We start from the raw sequence: 17,482 nt of genomic DNA, 5'->3' as shown, positions 1-17,482 counted from the left end.
TATTTATATCAAAAATATTTGATAAATTAGAGTCAGTATTAATTATAAATAGTTGTGATAGAACATATTACTTTCAAAATAATTAAATAATTAAATTAGAAATATTAAGGTCAAAAATTCCATTGAAGAAAATTAGTTAATTCAATAAAATAATAGGCAGAATATATTGAAATATCTAAATATAATTAGATGATATTTATGAATGCATTTTTCTATACTTAATTGTTAATTTTATAAAAATTCAAAAATTTTTTTTACAATGAATTCCTCATTACATTATGCACTCTTTTATGAAAATCGAGGAATCATGGTTTTCGATTTTTAAATCGAGTACCATATGAAGCACAAAAATCAAAAATTCCACGAGTGTACCTCTACTCCCATGAAAAAGATTAGAATGAAAATAAACTTTAAAAATTAAATAAGTCTTCAAGTGATAAAAATTTTATTTTATTAAAATATTTCTAAAACAAACGATTTAATTATTCAAAACAATAATTTAAATGAATAATATTCAATAAATATCTTTTATAACAAATTAAAATATTTTTTGCTAATGACTAAAATAAAATAAAAAAATGAATTTGATAAAATTAATGTATAATTTTTATTAAAAATAGGATAAATTTTAATAAAATAAAATTATATTTTGTTAAATAAGGAATAATTATTATTCATAATTTTACTATTTTTTAGCATATTAATAATGATTTTAAGAAAATATATGTAAATTCTGTTAATAATTCAATACAAAAATAAATTTAATATAATTATTTTATATTTTTGTAAAATGGTTTTCTTCATTTCATTAGCATTCCTATAATTAGGTTGAGTTCTACTCTGGCAAATCTTCAGCTTCTATTTTGGTTAAGTTTTGAAGGGCACTGAGGTCACTGTTATCACATTAATGTGAAGAAAGGGAGGAGCTCTAGGAAAGGTCAAAATCAGATGAAGAGGGAGAAGATCCTGCTTTCACAGAATTGAGCAATTAGTAAAGGATAGCATCACCACATGGAATGAGACTCTTAAGCACATCTAAATTGATCATTTAGGAGATAAGAGGGATCAAACATTTAAATTGTCCTTCAATTTCAAATAGCATTCTCTTTACTTAAATATATTAAGGGTTCATATGAGAAAGCAAATGAACTTATTAGGATCTTTTAAGTATTTGACAGTAATTCCATTTTTAAGTTAATCCTAATTTAAAAAGAATTAGTTTTTAATTAATAAAAAATATTATTTTAATTAAATTAGTTTAAATAGAAAATTAATTAAATAACAAAAATTATCAAAAATCTAAATTAATAAAACTAGTCTTAAATTATTATGACAAAAAGTTTAAGAAATTTTATTTTTTTGCTATATTTGAGAGACTCAACAAAAATAAAATCCAATTTATTATAAATGTAGAGAAAAATATTTAACATGTTAAAAATACGAGTTTTATGATAAAATTAAAATTTTTTATTATCATTTTTTATCAAGTAAATAAAGAAATAATTATTTCTGTTAAAAATAAATGCGCTGATTATATTGGTAGTATCATAAAAAATTCTTTGCTTCGCTGTGATATGGATTTTTAAAAAGGGATTGAAAATTTGAATTAGATTATATGTTGTCTATTAAGTTATTAGATGCTGTTGTATATATTATCAAAATTATCAAAAAGAAGAAATAAAAATAGAAATAGGTTGATTTATATAATATATCGAAGACTGAGCATGAGTGAAGAATTTATTTTCATAATTAATCGATTTGCTGACGATTTAATAATTTTTTTCTTTTAAAACCTTATAATTAATTCTTTCATGAATGGTTAAGAAAAATTATTGATTTTGCATGAGTGAAATATAAAATTTGAACTTTTTCTTGAGGGTTTTTGATTAATATTTGATTCTTTCTTGTTTTTTTTGTTAATCTATACCTTTTCACTCATTTGTTATTTTTAATATCTCGTTAGAATATCACGTTTACTTTTAAAATTATTTTTGAATTCAGCTTAAATAGAGCGAGGAGGAATAAAAAATATTTAATTTTTTAAATGAGTTGAAACCTAGTCAGTTTATCGCAAACCTGGTCCCAGCCTCATTGAAAAATATGATCAGAAAAAATTATTTATTTTAGTTGAGGAGAAATTTCTTTGATCTAATTTTTTAATATCCACTTTAACAAATATTTAAGAATTCAAAACTATTTATTTTCTCTCTAAAATAGAAAAATTGAAGGTAAAAATGGTGAGTTTTTGTGAAATAACTACAAAAAATTGATCGAAAGTGTAAACAAAGTTGAGGGATAGTATCTAGCTTTTATAAGAAATTGTAGAAACTAAAATTCTAGTAAATAATAATGCAAATATAAAGAAATACAATCATAAAAATTATAAGGGGATTAATAGCATTATAATAATAAAATTTGCTCTAATTATATATATAAAATATGGTGTTATATGTTTTTCTATGAATTTATATGAGCATGATTTCTCATAAATATTTATTTGTTTCACTCTGTCACACTTCTATTCTTTGTAGTTAATTAATAATTCAATGAATAATCATTTATGGCTTCTTTAAATCTGAGATATGCTTGTTAGATACATTTATTGCGTTTTCAGAAAAAGAAGATGATGAAAAGAATAGTTCGAGAGAAAGAAAGAATCAATTAATTGATTGATTTGCTTGTTTATTATTGGGGATTTCTATGGAAAGATATTTGTTTAGTGGAGATTGATATAGGGGGGTGTTATTGATGAAGAAATTATAGAGTGTTCGAAGAGGTAGTTAATCAATAATATGCTGATGGTGGTTGAAAATATCCCATCATTTTACTTTTTTATCAGTAATAAAGATGAAAGAATGCTTAACTCTCTTCTTATGTTAGTTTACTTATCCCTTTTTCATTCTAAAATATTTTGCATACATATTTATTTATTTGTTTATTTGCATGCAGTTAATGATGTGTAAATGAATCAAAAATGAAAATAAACGTGTGAATGAACGAACGATACTACCATTACCATCAACATATTTGTTAAGTTTTTGAGAATAAATTGGAATGAATTTTTAAAATAAGCCTCCAAATTATACAATAACCTCATCTAATGATCTAATCCAAAGCTCGTTCAAGCTCGAGAATAAATACCTCTTAATTTCAATATTATCATATTTTTTCCTTCTTAATCAATCTTTAATCATAACTTTCTCCTTCCCATAATAATATAAGAATCAATCAATCAATCATACATAAATACTCTAATAGGATTTTTTATTTTAAACGACAAATTAACTAACTACTTATTTATTTATTAAAAGTAGCAGTAAATTTTTTACCTATAACTTCATGAAAACCAAATCTGAAGGTTAAATGCATAGAGATTGAATGATATATTTAATAATGGTAAATTGAATTTATTATTTATATTATATATGATTTTTGATGAGAGATAAAGAGAATCTCTGTATTTATCAAAGCTAGGATTGCTTGCAGTTATTCATTGCTTGCATACTTTAGAGTAAAAGTAGATTAGTAGAGTTAGCATATTAGGCATAGTTCTTAGATGCTAACTATGGGTGAAATACAGTTTGCTATTGAGATGATTCTCCTTAGGATTAGTGAATGGGAGAGGAAGAAGGTGAAGAGTAGAGTGAAGTAGGTGATTGATTAAAATAGCTAGCATTAGAGTAAGAAGTCCCAGCATTGCTTAAAGATGCATACTGGTTAAGAAGGTTACTTGATTAAGCATTTAAATTGAAATTTGAGGATTAATTTAGGAAAATTTGTTATCTGGATTATTGCTATGAGCATGGAAAATTGAATTAAATGTTAGAATAGGGTTATTGCAATTGTTGTTGTTGTTGTTAAAATTGAAGCTGTTGTTGTTGAAGCTACTGAAGACGGAGTTATTGAAATAATTGTTAGTATTGATTAGTACCTCTTAAAAGAGCAGTGGCGGATTAAAGAGTTATGTCCTTAAGAGAAACGGGATCTTTCTTATAAATATCAGCAATTAATTCTGCTGCATGTGCAGGAGCGCGCTCAAACACTTTAAAGGCCTTACCTAAACACATGGTTTAGTAGGAGTTTTTAGAGAGCAAGTTTTATTTAGAAAGATTCAAAAACATCTTCAAAATAATATGAAGTTATGAAGTAATTGTGCGAGGATTCTCAAGGAGATCACAAAGCACAGGAACTAAATTGTATTTTTGAATCTCTTTTAAGGATAATTTGATCTTATCCAGGGTATAATTTAAACATCCAACAGCCTAAAGAAGTGTTGTAGTGTCGCTCTTTGACAATTCATGCAGACGGAATATTGCTTCTAAGAATTTATCCTTAGCATTTCTAATAAGTCCAAATTGGGCAATTTTATCCTTACTCTTTGCAAAAAGAGTATAGAAAGCAAGTAACATCTTCCACATCTCAGCAACTAAATTCTCACTAGGAGCAAAGTCTTCAACATCGATTTCCAAAATCTTTTTCATGAAATCCTTAGAGATCAGCTTTTCACGCATGGTGATAATTGAGTCCTTTTCTTTAAGGACATCTGCAGGATTCTAAGAAGCAGCACTGCCTTTCTTAGGAGCACAAACGGTTTCGCTAGGATGACGGGTAGCCATCAAAAGCTTGTAGATGAAAACGAGAGTTTGGTATTCGTGATTTTGTGAGTTTGCATTAGCACAGTTTTCAGAGGAGCTTGAAGAGATATCACTTAATTGTACGAAATATTAACCAAGAATTTAAAATATATTTTTTGAGTTTGCAATGAAATCATCCCTGTAATTGGAATCTACACAAAGAATCATATTTGACATGAAAATGCATATTCTCATTAACTCAGCGCAGTCAAATTGATTTGAGCCTTCAATAATTTCAACGATTCCACGTATGAGGATCTTAACTTCGTTGACATTTTCGCTATTAGCTTCAGTCTTTTTGTATGATTCGTGATTACTGTGAATTCTTTCATACATTCTCAAGAGGGTCTGCTTATTCTTTTTGATACTGACGTTGGTCCCAACAGACAAAATATCTATTTTATTTTTTAAACATAAAAAATTTAATATATTCAATCTCATATGAGGTCTAATCGCAAATATATTTGTGCGAAAAATACGGAAACAGCATTTTGTTCCATTCTTTATAATTGTTTTATTTATTTAATTTTAATTATTACCCAAATAGGATTAGGGACCTACATACTAGGTTTAACTTTCTTAATCTTCCATTTTTATTAATTTTTTTTTCAATATAGGGGTGGGGATTTAGCTTTTAAGGAGAGCAGAAGTCTCACAAGTTTTTTTTCTAGGTTTGGAGTTTTTTAATTTTAATTTTAATGAGTTTTTTGAAGTGGTTGCGAGGATTTATTAAGGGAGCCTTTAAAATCTTGTCTTATAGTCTTTTAAAATTAATTAAAATAGGGTTTGTTTTTTTACAAATACTTTTTTTTGAGCTTAGCAAGTTTTCTTGATTAATTTTTGATTATATTTTTTTGTTTAAATCAAATTAATACTTCTCAAATTTTTTTGATTTTTGCATTTTTTGATAGACTCATTAATCTTTTATATTGATTTCCTTTGTTATTTAATTGACAGTACCGGAATTCATTGAGATACTCTATTTCTTTTAATAATTAATCTTATAATTAAGATAATAATAATATATAACAATTTCTTCTATTTATCAAAAGAATTTTTATAATTTATTAACAAATTGTATCACTTTCAATTCTGCTATTCACCAAAATTCATTATCGCCATCGTATGCTTATAAATTAATATGTTTCATTCATCAAAAATGCTCAAAGAACCAATTAATTAATAAAATAGCCCTTTATTGACAACCTTTTAATTTCACAAATACTTAACAATTCCAGAAAGATCAAAGCTTATTCAACTAAAGCTAAAAGCCATTAAAAAATATGCTCAAACAGATATATCAAATAAATACAAATATTAAAAATTTATCTATTTAAATTAGACTCATTTAAAAAAAAAAGTTAATTTGGTTAAAATAGACAAAAAAGTGGTAAATATCCTTATCAAAAAAAAAGTCGATTTGTTAAAAGAGTCTTTAAATACTGATAAACTTTCATTCTAATTAGACATAATAATATATTTTAGTGATAATTTAATAAAATATACATTAAAATTATCACATCTGACTAAAATTTAATTACACAATGCCCATTAAATTTTTTTTTTGATTGAAAGAATTAATTTTAATTTTTTTCAAGAATGTCAGATTAAATAAATAGTTATCAGAAAAGTTTTTTTATATATTTTATACTAAAAAGCTAGCTCTAAATATCTATCTATTTATCTATTTCATATTTTTTTTAGGTTGCTATTAAGTAAATGTTTTAGAGTGTCATTATGTACATTAAATGAATTAAATAAACATCTATTTTTAGTATCAAAAATTGAGCAGAAATGATTTAAAATAAATAAATAAAACAAACGAAAATTAATTTATGTTTAAGTGAATGAGTAGAAGAGAATTATTATTTTAATTTATATTATAAATTCTTTCTAAAATAAATAGTTATATTTTAAGTAAATTTAGTTATTATCATGATATTTTTTAAGAAAAAATAATACTTTTTAGAATTTCTACCAATTTTTAAAGCTAAATTTATTGATTAAGTTCATATAGTTTGGGATTTGATTGATGATTGGTTCCTATTGATTCGTTATTATGTTTGTTTATTTTCTGCTTTATTAACATTCTCAAATATTATTTGAAGATAAATAATTTATGTATTTTTGCTCAATCTGCTTAAAGCTTTTCGTATAGGCTAGCCAATTACTACTCTAATAGTTATAATTTTTAACTTTCTTATAATATTTCTTGCTCAAGAGCAGACGAGAATTTATTATTGAGCTTTTATCCATCTCCTATCATTTATGTATCTTGAGCACTTTAAATATTTGAGGATTGCTGTGATAACTGGTGCTGCTTTTATTCAAAATGCTATATGTTATTTTATATGCCCTTTATGAAAAGTTCTAGCTTCTCAATATCAGATTCCATCTCCTTGTTTTTATCTGAAATAGTTTTTTGCTTCTTTGCATTTGCTTCTCTTAACTTTTTAATCTTGTCTCTTTTTTCTTTTAATATTTTCATATCATTTTCTAATTCTAATATTTCAGACTCTTTTTCCTTCTATACATCTTCGCTCTTTCTTGTGACATCCTCCAATTTTTTTTCAAAAAATTTTCTCTATTCCTCCATTTAATGACTAATTACATAGCAATACTCCCATATGGCGTTATCAACCCTATCAGAAATAAATTTTTCTTAGTTGTTTTCTTACATTTCTGCTTCTTTCATCCCATTCCATTGATCCCATAACATCATATGATTATTGTTTCTCAATAGCTGCTAATTTCTTGAAGATGTGACTTCTCTCGCTAAAATAATTTCCTATTCATTACCTATTTGCTAATCTTAATTATTTGCTTGTCTGCTTAGGCTTTCTTGAAGAGGCATCTGCTTTTCAAAATTATTCATAATTATTGTTTTTCTATTTTCACCTTTCATAATTCGATGAACAAACTTATCATCAAAATAGTCCCAGATTCTCTCACTCTCTACTTCCATGCTCAAGCAGTGACCACTTTAATACCAATGATCTTTTGCATGTCCTTTCTTATACCTTCCACAGCCTATATTTCCACATATCAAGCATAACCAAAGCCCTTCCAAATCAGACTCACTGCACTAATGGCACTTTTTAAATAATTTAAAAACATGTTTATGAAATTATTAAATTTGAAATAGATTAAAAATTTATTTTTATTCATTTTTTTTTCTATTTTCTTAAGTTGAAAATCCTAACTAAAATTTGATAATAGCTATCTATCTATCTATTTTAAGAAATATAAATGGTCTACTTATTTAAATAAAGCATCTATTGAAATAATTGTCAATATTTAATAAACTAGTATGGTAGATATTAAAATTGTTACCAACTAAACATTGTTTAAAAATAAATAAGTCTATTAACATTACTTATAAAGTATCTCTTTCCATACATGTATTGCAAGCATTTTTAGCTTCACTCCATCTACTAGGCACATCATATATAAATAAATTTAAAGCAATAGAAAGGGTAAAACCAGAAACTGAGCTTTCTAACTTTTCAATACATAAAGGGCAGTTAGGTAATTCAATTAAATTGGCTTTTTGCTACTCTTCCATTGCATATTATAATTATTCAGTCTAAGTAAAATATGTTATAAATTATAGAGAAACAATTAGCATATATTCTTCATTTTTTTCATTTATAGTGTAACAATTATATTCAGCTGTAAATGATTCAGCTGATTCTTTATCATTAAAATATAATACTATTGATTTTTTTTTCTACTTTTCCCCATTAAATTCTTACAAGATTCTTATATTTTGCACATGTTCATATTAATTCTCTAATGCTTTTGCTAAAAATCCCTCATGATTGAAATCACTTGGTAGTGCAAAAATATAAACAATATGCCTTTTTAATGTTTCCTAGACTTGCTTATTTTACATTATCGAAATATCCTTGAATAAAAAAACTTCTGTTTTCATTACTTTTAAATCGTAGTCCTTCAAAAATTTCTTTTTAGTATCACTGCCTAATTAGGTTTTAACTATTTTTTATTAGCCATTTTAACTATTTTAAAAATCAATTATTTCTTATTCTACATTTATATTATTCTTCTCATCATTATTGCTATCTTCTATTTAATTTACTCCAACTATTGACTCAAAAAATGGGTCATGAATATTAATTTCCTTCCCTGCTTTGCATTCTCTTGAAATATCAATAAATAAATAGTGCATTTTGTTTATCAAATATAAATATTAAAGAATTAATTTCAATGCTATTTAATCAAGATAAATAATTAATAGTAGAAAGATTTGCAATCTATATCAAATGAAAATAGATACAACCAAAAAGAATACTTTGACGATTATGTAAGTAATTTTCATAGAAATAATTTAAAGAAAATTATTTTTATAAAATTAGAAAAAACAGAACTATCTATCTACTATATAAGAAGTAAATTATTTTAATTTAAATCTAAATTAAAATAAAAAATAATTAAATTTATTCTAAATAATCTAGGCAATCTATTTCTAATTTTACATAAATAAAATATTTAATTTTTAATAATTTACTTTAAATTTGTAAATGTAAAATTAAAAAATGTAAAAAACCCTTACTCTTCAGATGTATTGATATTTTCCTTTATTTTTAGTAAAAGAGTAACTAAAATACTTTAAAATATATTTAAAGATTTTTACCATTTACTTATTTATTTTAATGTACTAAAATTACTAAATTAAATATAAATAAATAAAACAAATATGAGGACTAACTATTTCATCTTAAAGTAAGTCTTAAATAATAAATTACTTTGATTTTTTCTATGAATATATCTTTATCATCCAGATTTCAAAACATTTATATAAGAATAATTCAAAATTATTTCTCTTTTTTTTACTATTTTTGTTAAATACTTGAATAACAAATTTACAATAAAATTTAAAAAGAAATAAAAGGAGATAATTATAAAAATAGTTCATATTTTATAAGTTTTAAAAAAAAATATTTAACTTAACCTATTAATTGAAAATGGTAATAACTTGATCATTAGAGGCTGATTCTTATTTATTGATCTTAATAAATAAATTTAAGCCAAGTTTATAATGTATTTAAATATAATTTTATGGAAAGATAGTTGTATTAGCTTTCGTTCAGCAATCAAATAATTATTTGTTTAGAAAAAACTATTTATTAAGATCTGTTACTATAATATTAAGGTAAGGAATTAGTTATTAGCGAGCAATTAAAAATATAAAGTTTAAGCATTAATTGACAAGTAATTAATATATTTTGAATTAAATATTAAAAAATAATAATTAATTATAAATAGATTTTGTTTAGGAATTAATAGGGTAGAAAAATCACCAATAGAGTTCATCTTTTAAATATCTCTCATATAAAAAATTAAGGAATAGAAGAAAATCAATAGATTTACTGATTGTTAACGAAGATGATGATTTAATAAAGGTAAAAGATCATAGAATTGAGTTTGTATATAATTAGCTTAGCCGATTTAGTTATGGACATTATAGCGATGGGAAGCTTAGGAAGCAAAAAATTAATCACTCACCTTGTTTTAGTACTTGTTGCAATAATAGTAGAGAGAATAGCCTAAGTTGTTTATTATTTACTAGTGATAAGAGTATATGAAATCCAAAAAAATATCTAATCTAACTTGAATTTGACTTAGCATATAATATTTAGGGCTCTATTCTTAGATATTTTTATATTTTTAAAATCAAATTACCAAATTAAAAACTAAACATCAGGACAACTTTTACCTTGCGTTTCTCATAGAACTTTTGTTAGTTACTAAACTCAAAATATTCACTCTTATTTTTCTACTTTTGCCTGTCTATTTTTCCAATCTCATGGAATGATATACTGGGGATCTTCTGATCCCATCTTAATTATTTCCATGGTAGTTCACTTTATTTGTCTTGCAATATCAAATACTACAACCTACGTTTAGGAAAGCAATATTAAATTTGTTTAAATTTTTACAAAAAACATACTTTACATAATTTCATTTATTGGCTTCTGGTGCCTAACAAGCAATATATCTCGTCCACGCTTTTTGGTTGCTCATATGTTTGCTTGCATTATAATACTTATCATAATTTATGTTCTTTATACTTCCACTTAAGTTTAACCAGCTGATATATAAGTTATAAATTAAAAGTAAAATCTAGAGGGTAGATAAAATATCTAAAAGAATAACGAAATTCTAATCAAAAACGGAGAAATTAATAAACAATAAGCAGGAATAGATAATAAGAATCAAAATTTGGATAGTTAACCATAGAACAGATTTCAAGTATAAAATTAAGACATCTCTTCTATTAACAACAATCCAGAATAATCAAAATAGTAAATTAATAAGTAGTTTTAGTAATCATCTAAAAAGTAAGAAGACAAAGATACATATGAAACCCATACTCCTCAATAGATGACCCATAATGCTAGTGATTTAACTAAAAACATACATATTCCATAAGCAAATACAGCAGAAAAAATATCTTTAAACAACAATATCAATTAAATTGAAGATATTCATATTGAACAATTTGACTAAAACGTTACTTAGAATAAGCATATTTAAAATACGGACTTTAATATTACCGAAAATAACCATACACATTTGAATAGTGGTAGAGATGCTCTTTAATCCAAGATTAATTCTAATATGGATTACATGAGCCATAAAGGATTGATTGGATACGGATTTAAGGAACACCTACCGACAGAAGGTGAAAATAATGACTATGTAATTAAATTTGATGACGATTCATAAAACACTTAAAAAATAAAGCAATTAGCTTCCTTAGAAACACCAAAGCAATCTAAATATTAAGATTAGTAGCCAAGCATATAAGTTCATTAGCCAACAGAAATACCAACATAAAATGATCAAAATTATAATAAAAACACTTAAAAATCTCATGATTAGATTAACTAAGATCCAAAAAGCTAAAATTAAGAATTTTTAAAACCAATAGAAGTTTAACATAATGAAAATTTACTTATTTAGCATGAACCTTAAATAGTTTCCAAAATGTCTATAGAAGAAGAAAAAGAAGTCACTTTAAAAAATACAAAAAAAGACATAATCCTATACCATATTTAAAATATCCTAGGATTTGTAATATGCGGATTTTTTATGTGCATGAATTATGAGAAAGATTTCTTTGTCATGGGCAAAAAGTACTTAAACAAACCTTTGTCATCGTTTAAAATAATAAATATCGTTTTTTTGTTCACATTTGAAATATCATTTAACTCATTTCACTTTTTCCCAGCACTAAGAGTGATTTCAATAATATGCGGATGTTTTTACTTGCTTATTGAGATTTAATATCTGATTAAATTTGATTACAAAAGCACATTTATCTATGAAATAATAAAGAAATTTGGTAAAAAACAACCATAAAAAAAGAATTAATAAGCCAATCAAATTGCTTAAAATGTATATGAATTACCAATAAAAGTTTGAAAGTAATTATTTTATTAAGCAAAATTCTTTATTTATTTATATTTATTTATTTTTAGAAGTTAAATGTGATGAATGTTGGTTACTTTTATTCTGTAATTAATTCATTCAATATAAATGTTGTGATATAATTTATTAAATATTGAGAAAAGCAATTTATTGTAATTTGTTTTATAAAAATTCAATTTAAAGTACTACATGAATAGGTATATCATTAAAATATCAGTATAGATATATGAAATTTATATTATGTTTATATCATTTTTAATCAAAAACATTTATTAGTTTATCTTAAATTTCATATAAATGCCCACTTAAATAAAAGTAGCTTGTTAATTTTATCATTTTATTATTAGCTATCTTTTTATTGATTAATAAATTTCGTTTTATTTTTACTTAAAAGTATTAAATATCGAAAGAAATTTATTTAAGATATTGAACATAAATCCAACAGATTTTTTTAATTTTGAACATATTTATTTTTAATTTTTAAACTTTTTAAAATAAATATTAGAATTTATTCAAAATTCTTTTTTTAAATATTTTTTATTACCTTATTAAAAAGCATTTATTCATTAAACTATTTCCCTAATTTTTGAAGTTTTAAACAAATCAGAATAAAAGATTTATTTTTGAAATATTTTAATTTATTGCAAAAAATTATTAATATTTTTAAATAATAATATATTTTATAGGTAAGTAATCAATGTAGTAGATACAAAAATTTAGTTTATATTTATTTATTTAATTTAATTCAATTTGAAATCTTTAAAATTGTAAGATAAACTTGATAATATATAATTTATATATTTTTTATTTATTTATAATATAATTTATTATTAATTTTTGTTCTTATTCTTTTTGATCCTACAGGTCATTTATTATTTTGGTATTGCTTTACAAATTGAGATTTAAGTTCTTATTTTATTAGTTTCTCGTATTCTTCAAGTTATTGATGATTTAATGTTCTATAGTTCTATTAATTTTTCATTATGTTCGGTTGTTAATTAATCAAACCAGATGCATTTGATGTAGATAGATTTTTTTTCCTAGAAGGATGTCTCATAGTAGCTGAAATTTGCTAATTTTTTTGTTATAAAGGTTATATATTTATATTATTCTACTATTATTATTTTTTAGAAACAACTTTGTATTGCTAACTAAGATTTTGGATTGTATTGGTTTAGTCTTAAAGGATATTTTAAGAGATATTATTATTTTCATTTATACATCTTTTTTAACCAGAGTTAGATGAAGGCTTGCATTAAATCTAAGAGGGAGATATTCCTTATAAATTAACGCTATAATCAACATACGAATGGTCAAAAGCAATTTTATCAATTTATATATTCATGTCAGTAATATTCTCTTTATTATTATATGAGAAAATATTCTTTGGAGAGCTTTGTTAGTTAATTAACAATTTTTTTTAATCATTTTTTAAATTACTGTCTACTTATCTGATGTGGACTATTTTAGTTTTATTGTTGAAATTTGTATGTCGAATTGGAACATTAGGAGTTGATAATGGTTGGCATTTTATAGTTTAAAATTCAGGTGGATTATTTACTGTAGATAAATCCATAATTGGTTAGTTTATAGGAGTTGCTCTCATAGGCTTTTTCTTTTCAATTATATTTGCAGTTATCTTTTTGATAGCATCTTAGTTGTTAGAACCTTCAAAAGAAATGTTAGTTTGGTTTACTCTTAATTCTTAGTTATTGTTACTGTTATTATTTTCAATTATACCGTGCTTATTCTTGCTTTAAAAGATTTGCTTTTAATTGTTGAATTCGCTTAGATATGGTATAATATTACAACTATACATTTATTCTTCCTTAATCCCTTAGACTTTGTTCATAACATTATACATTTCATTATCTTTGTATTAAATTTATGATGAATTAATTTATTGATATTAGGAGGGAACTGTGAAAGAATTATTCACATTGTTAGCATTTCCTGCTTAGAAATTATTAGATAACTATTTCATATGTAGTTTTTTGCTTTACTCAATCCTATTTAATTGTGATTTTGTGCTCAAAAAATAATTCGAACCGCTATTATTAGATGGAGTTAAATTATCTTATTTAAATTTATTAATTTTTACTCCATTATTTACACAATGTTCCATTGATTTATTTATTCCTAATTACTTATTTTACAAAATTTTTTACTATTTTTATGGTAAATAATATTGCTGAGGTACATAAAAGTCATTTTCTTTTTTCTTAAATTCTTGCTAAATGTTATTTTCTTATTGAATTTGCTTAAAGTGCTCATAATTTTAATATTCTTTACTGCTATTATTGTTATCGTTATTATATTTTTTAGAGTTACTGTCCTTTTTCTCCTCTTAAAGTAAACTTTTATTCATTTTCTATTCATTTTCAATCATTTTCTTTTAAGTAAAATAAGCAATTTATTTCTTCAATTTATTGGTATCATCATTTTAAAATTTAATATTTTAAGCACCATCATCAGTTGTTGTTGCTCTTTTCCTTTATTCAGCATTTTAAATTTGTATGTGATCTACACAATTCTAAACCATTTAACTCTATTCTTGTTACTATTATACTTATTTATCTTATTAAAATGTGTTATTATTTGAGTTTTAATAGATATCATCAATTTCGACTCTATGTAAGTCCTAATTTACTCCTATCACATCTCTATTATCGATAAAATAACATTCTTATTAGTCTGCTTATTTAGATTTATCACAACTCTACTTATTTGTATTTTACTAATAAGAATTTTGTTAATAATGTAGTTTGTTATTTTTTACATTTTATTGTAAGCTTAAGATAGGATCTATATTTTTTTATTTTGTAGTATTTTCATTTAAAACTTATTCAAAGTCTTTCTTTACTTTTTCATGATCTGATATTACTCTTTTCCTACTAAATAAGCTTTAAACATTTTTTTGTAATATTAAGTCTTGAACCTATTTGCTTTCAATTTATTGTTGCACTTAATTTTTACCTGCTTGCAATTCTGAGTTATAACTACTTTGAATTTTATTTGAATTATTCTAAATATTTTATATGGCTTACTATTTATTTGGCTTTGATAATTATGTATATTTTTATGCTAAGCTCTCTAAATTCTACTAATTTTCGTTTTAGACAGATTAAATTTAAGTTTTTAATTTAAAGAATAAATCATCATTTTTATTAGCTATGAATGGCTTATCTGTAGTCTAATTATTTTTTAAGAAACTACTATCAGGTTAACTGATATTCTTAGGAGTATTTGATTTCACTTAAACTTGATAGTCTGTCTAGTATAAATTTCTTTTTTGAATATCTAAAAAATTACCAAGAATATTTTCAGAGTAAATTAGTTTCTAATCACTAATTTAGTTATCTTCTATTGTTGGGTAGTTTGTTATCTCCTATTTAATATTACTATAATCGTCATGATTTGGAGCCAAAGAATTGTTAAAAGTATCAAAAGCTACTTTTGGAGATTCAACTTAAGTATGAATATTGTTTTATGTGTTAAAAAGTTCATTAAAAGAGTCAATAAATAACCCTTATTTGCTTTGATTTTGCTTTAATTTTACATCTTACAGATTATGAGCAACATTACCATTAAACTTCTCAAAACCATTTTAATTTGATTACAAGCAATCTTATTTGTAAAATTGTAGATTTTATTAAGAACTGATTTTACAATTTTAATTAATTTATAATAAAGCTAAATTTTAATGATTTTGTTTTTGGAATATTTTTTCATCTTAATCCTTTTCTAATATTTGTTCTTTTTATTATGGCATCTTTGAATTTGAAATATTTATGTCACTAAAATCACTAATCAACATGTTATTTTTCATTTATTATTATTCAATATTTTATTTATCAGTTAAAAAGCTATTATTTGCATCGCATTTGAAATCAAACTAGCTATTAAAAGATGAAGGAGAGTCATGCAATAGCAATTAATTTTTATTCCTTTTGATATCAAATCTATCTTATTAATTTTATTGCAAATCATTTTACCCCTTCAAGCTTGACTCCTACTAAACTTTATTATTTTTTCTTTCAGTTTACTCTTCTTCATATCTAAGATTTTTTGTTGTTTGATTTTTCTCTGTTTGAATTGGAGATTCTGAAATTTAATCATTTAGTATCATAGAATTGTTAAAATTAATATTACTATGTATATTAGTGGCATTGTAATTATTATTATTGTTATTTTAAATGCTTATTCCACTGAGATCTAATTTTGGGATATTTTAAGAAACACTTTTTTTATGGAAATTTTTATTGTTGCTATTCTTGCTGTCATTAATATTTGTAAAACTATTGCTGTACTTACTTTGTCTCTACTCAAACTGCAAATCTGCTAAAATCGAACATGAATCTTGGCTCTTTTTATCTTACTAGTAAGTTTGATTATTTATTTGAGAAGAATTCATCATAAAGCTGCTGTTGAATATATTTTTATCATTGCTGATTTTGTCAAATTTATTATTTTCTTAGTTATTAGACTTTAAATTCACATTTGATTAAATATTTTCATCATTTAAATTAAATGATGATTGCAAACTTACACTTTTATCAGTTTGAAAAATAGCTTAATTCAATCTATTCTCCTCTTTTGATAAATCTTAACTTGAATCTTAAAAGTTTTCCTACTAATCTTCTATTTTAATGTTTTGAAGAATGCATTGCAAACTTTCATATGTGCATTTAGGTTATAAATGACTGCTATTATTGTTATTGTTATTATTATTATTATTATTCTATAAATTTGTTGATTTTTTTGAACTTTATTGATTAATATTTATTTATTACTGCGCATTAACAGAGGCTTATTACTAACATGGTTAACCGTTCTAAGCCAACTTTTTCTCAAATTCTTGTATATTTTTTGTAGTGTTAAATGTATTTACGCTAGCACTAAGCATTTATAGAATATCTTTATCGGCATCTTCCTTGCTTTCACTATCAGCAATTTCTTTTAGGATAAAAAGATCAGTATTATTACTCATAGTATTATTATAAAATTTGCGATTCTCTTACTTATTTCCTCCTTTAATAAAACTAAGTAGTAGATTACTATTACTTTAAATTATACTCATATTATTATTCAAAATATTAGAATTATTTATGTTGCTGAGATTATTATTATTATTGTTGTTGTTAGCATGTAGTATATTTGATGCAGAAGTGATAATAGAATTGAATATCATGTTATTCTTAAATCCATGTTGCTATTCTACACTTGTAAAGTTTAAATTTATTGAATTATTTTAGCTCTTGCCTTGAGCACTAGAAATAGGAGAGAGTTCTTGTGGAAAGTTATCTTTAAGCTCTTTAATCTTCATTTTTTGGCTAAGCTTCTTAGAAAGACTATTTGAAAAACTATTCAATAATCTTTCTAAACTATTGTTA

The 17,482-nt window shown here is 23.6% G+C and overlaps 4 protein-coding genes across 4 annotated transcripts; 1 reads left to right on the top strand and 3 right to left on the bottom strand. All coding sequences in view use genetic code 6, as the record gives it.

Moving 5' to 3' along the window:
- Positions 1-667: 667 nt before the first annotated feature.
- Positions 668-5,544, bottom strand: TTHERM_00388310 (hypothetical protein). Its single transcript, XM_001019335.2, has 3 exons — positions 5,174-5,544; positions 3,932-5,029; positions 668-1,200 (listed from the first exon to the last, which is right to left on the bottom strand). Exons 1-3 carry the CDS (start codon positions 5,223-5,225, stop codon positions 806-808), a joined length of 1,545 nt encoding a protein of 514 aa, XP_001019335.2. The 5' UTR covers positions 5,226-5,544; the 3' UTR covers positions 668-805.
- Positions 5,545-6,765: 1,221 nt separating this feature from the next.
- On the bottom strand, positions 6,766-8,823 carry TTHERM_00388300 (Zn-finger in ubiquitin-hydrolase; the record flags this gene model as incomplete). The annotated part of the gene is made up of 2 exons (XM_001019334.1): positions 6,766-7,728; positions 8,011-8,823. The coding sequence occupies 2 exons, from the start codon at positions 8,821-8,823 to the stop codon at positions 6,766-6,768; spliced, it is 1,776 nt and encodes a 591-aa protein (XP_001019334.1).
- Positions 8,824-10,109: 1,286 nt separating this feature from the next.
- On the top strand, positions 10,110-12,083 carry TTHERM_00388290 (transmembrane protein, putative; the record flags this gene model as incomplete). The annotated part of the gene is made up of 1 exon (XM_001019333.2): positions 10,110-12,083. The coding sequence occupies one exon, from the start codon at positions 10,110-10,112 to the stop codon at positions 12,081-12,083; it is 1,974 nt and encodes a 657-aa protein (XP_001019333.2).
- Positions 12,084-16,667: 4,584 nt separating this feature from the next.
- Positions 16,668-17,018, bottom strand: TTHERM_000388289 (transmembrane protein, putative; the record flags this gene model as incomplete). The annotated part of the gene is made up of 1 exon (XM_012798439.1): positions 16,668-17,018. The coding sequence occupies one exon, from the start codon at positions 17,016-17,018 to the stop codon at positions 16,668-16,670; it is 351 nt and encodes a 116-aa protein (XP_012653893.1).
- Between the last annotated feature and the right edge of the window lie 464 nt (positions 17,019-17,482).

This window comes from Tetrahymena thermophila (assembly GCF_000189635.1).
Source record: "Tetrahymena thermophila SB210 genomic scaffold scf_8254587, whole genome shotgun sequence".
In the NCBI taxonomy this organism is placed as follows: domain Eukaryota; phylum Ciliophora; class Oligohymenophorea; order Hymenostomatida; family Tetrahymenidae; genus Tetrahymena; species Tetrahymena thermophila.
Note: the sequence above shows the minus strand (reverse complement) of the source record. Positions and strands in the feature narration are given on the sequence as shown.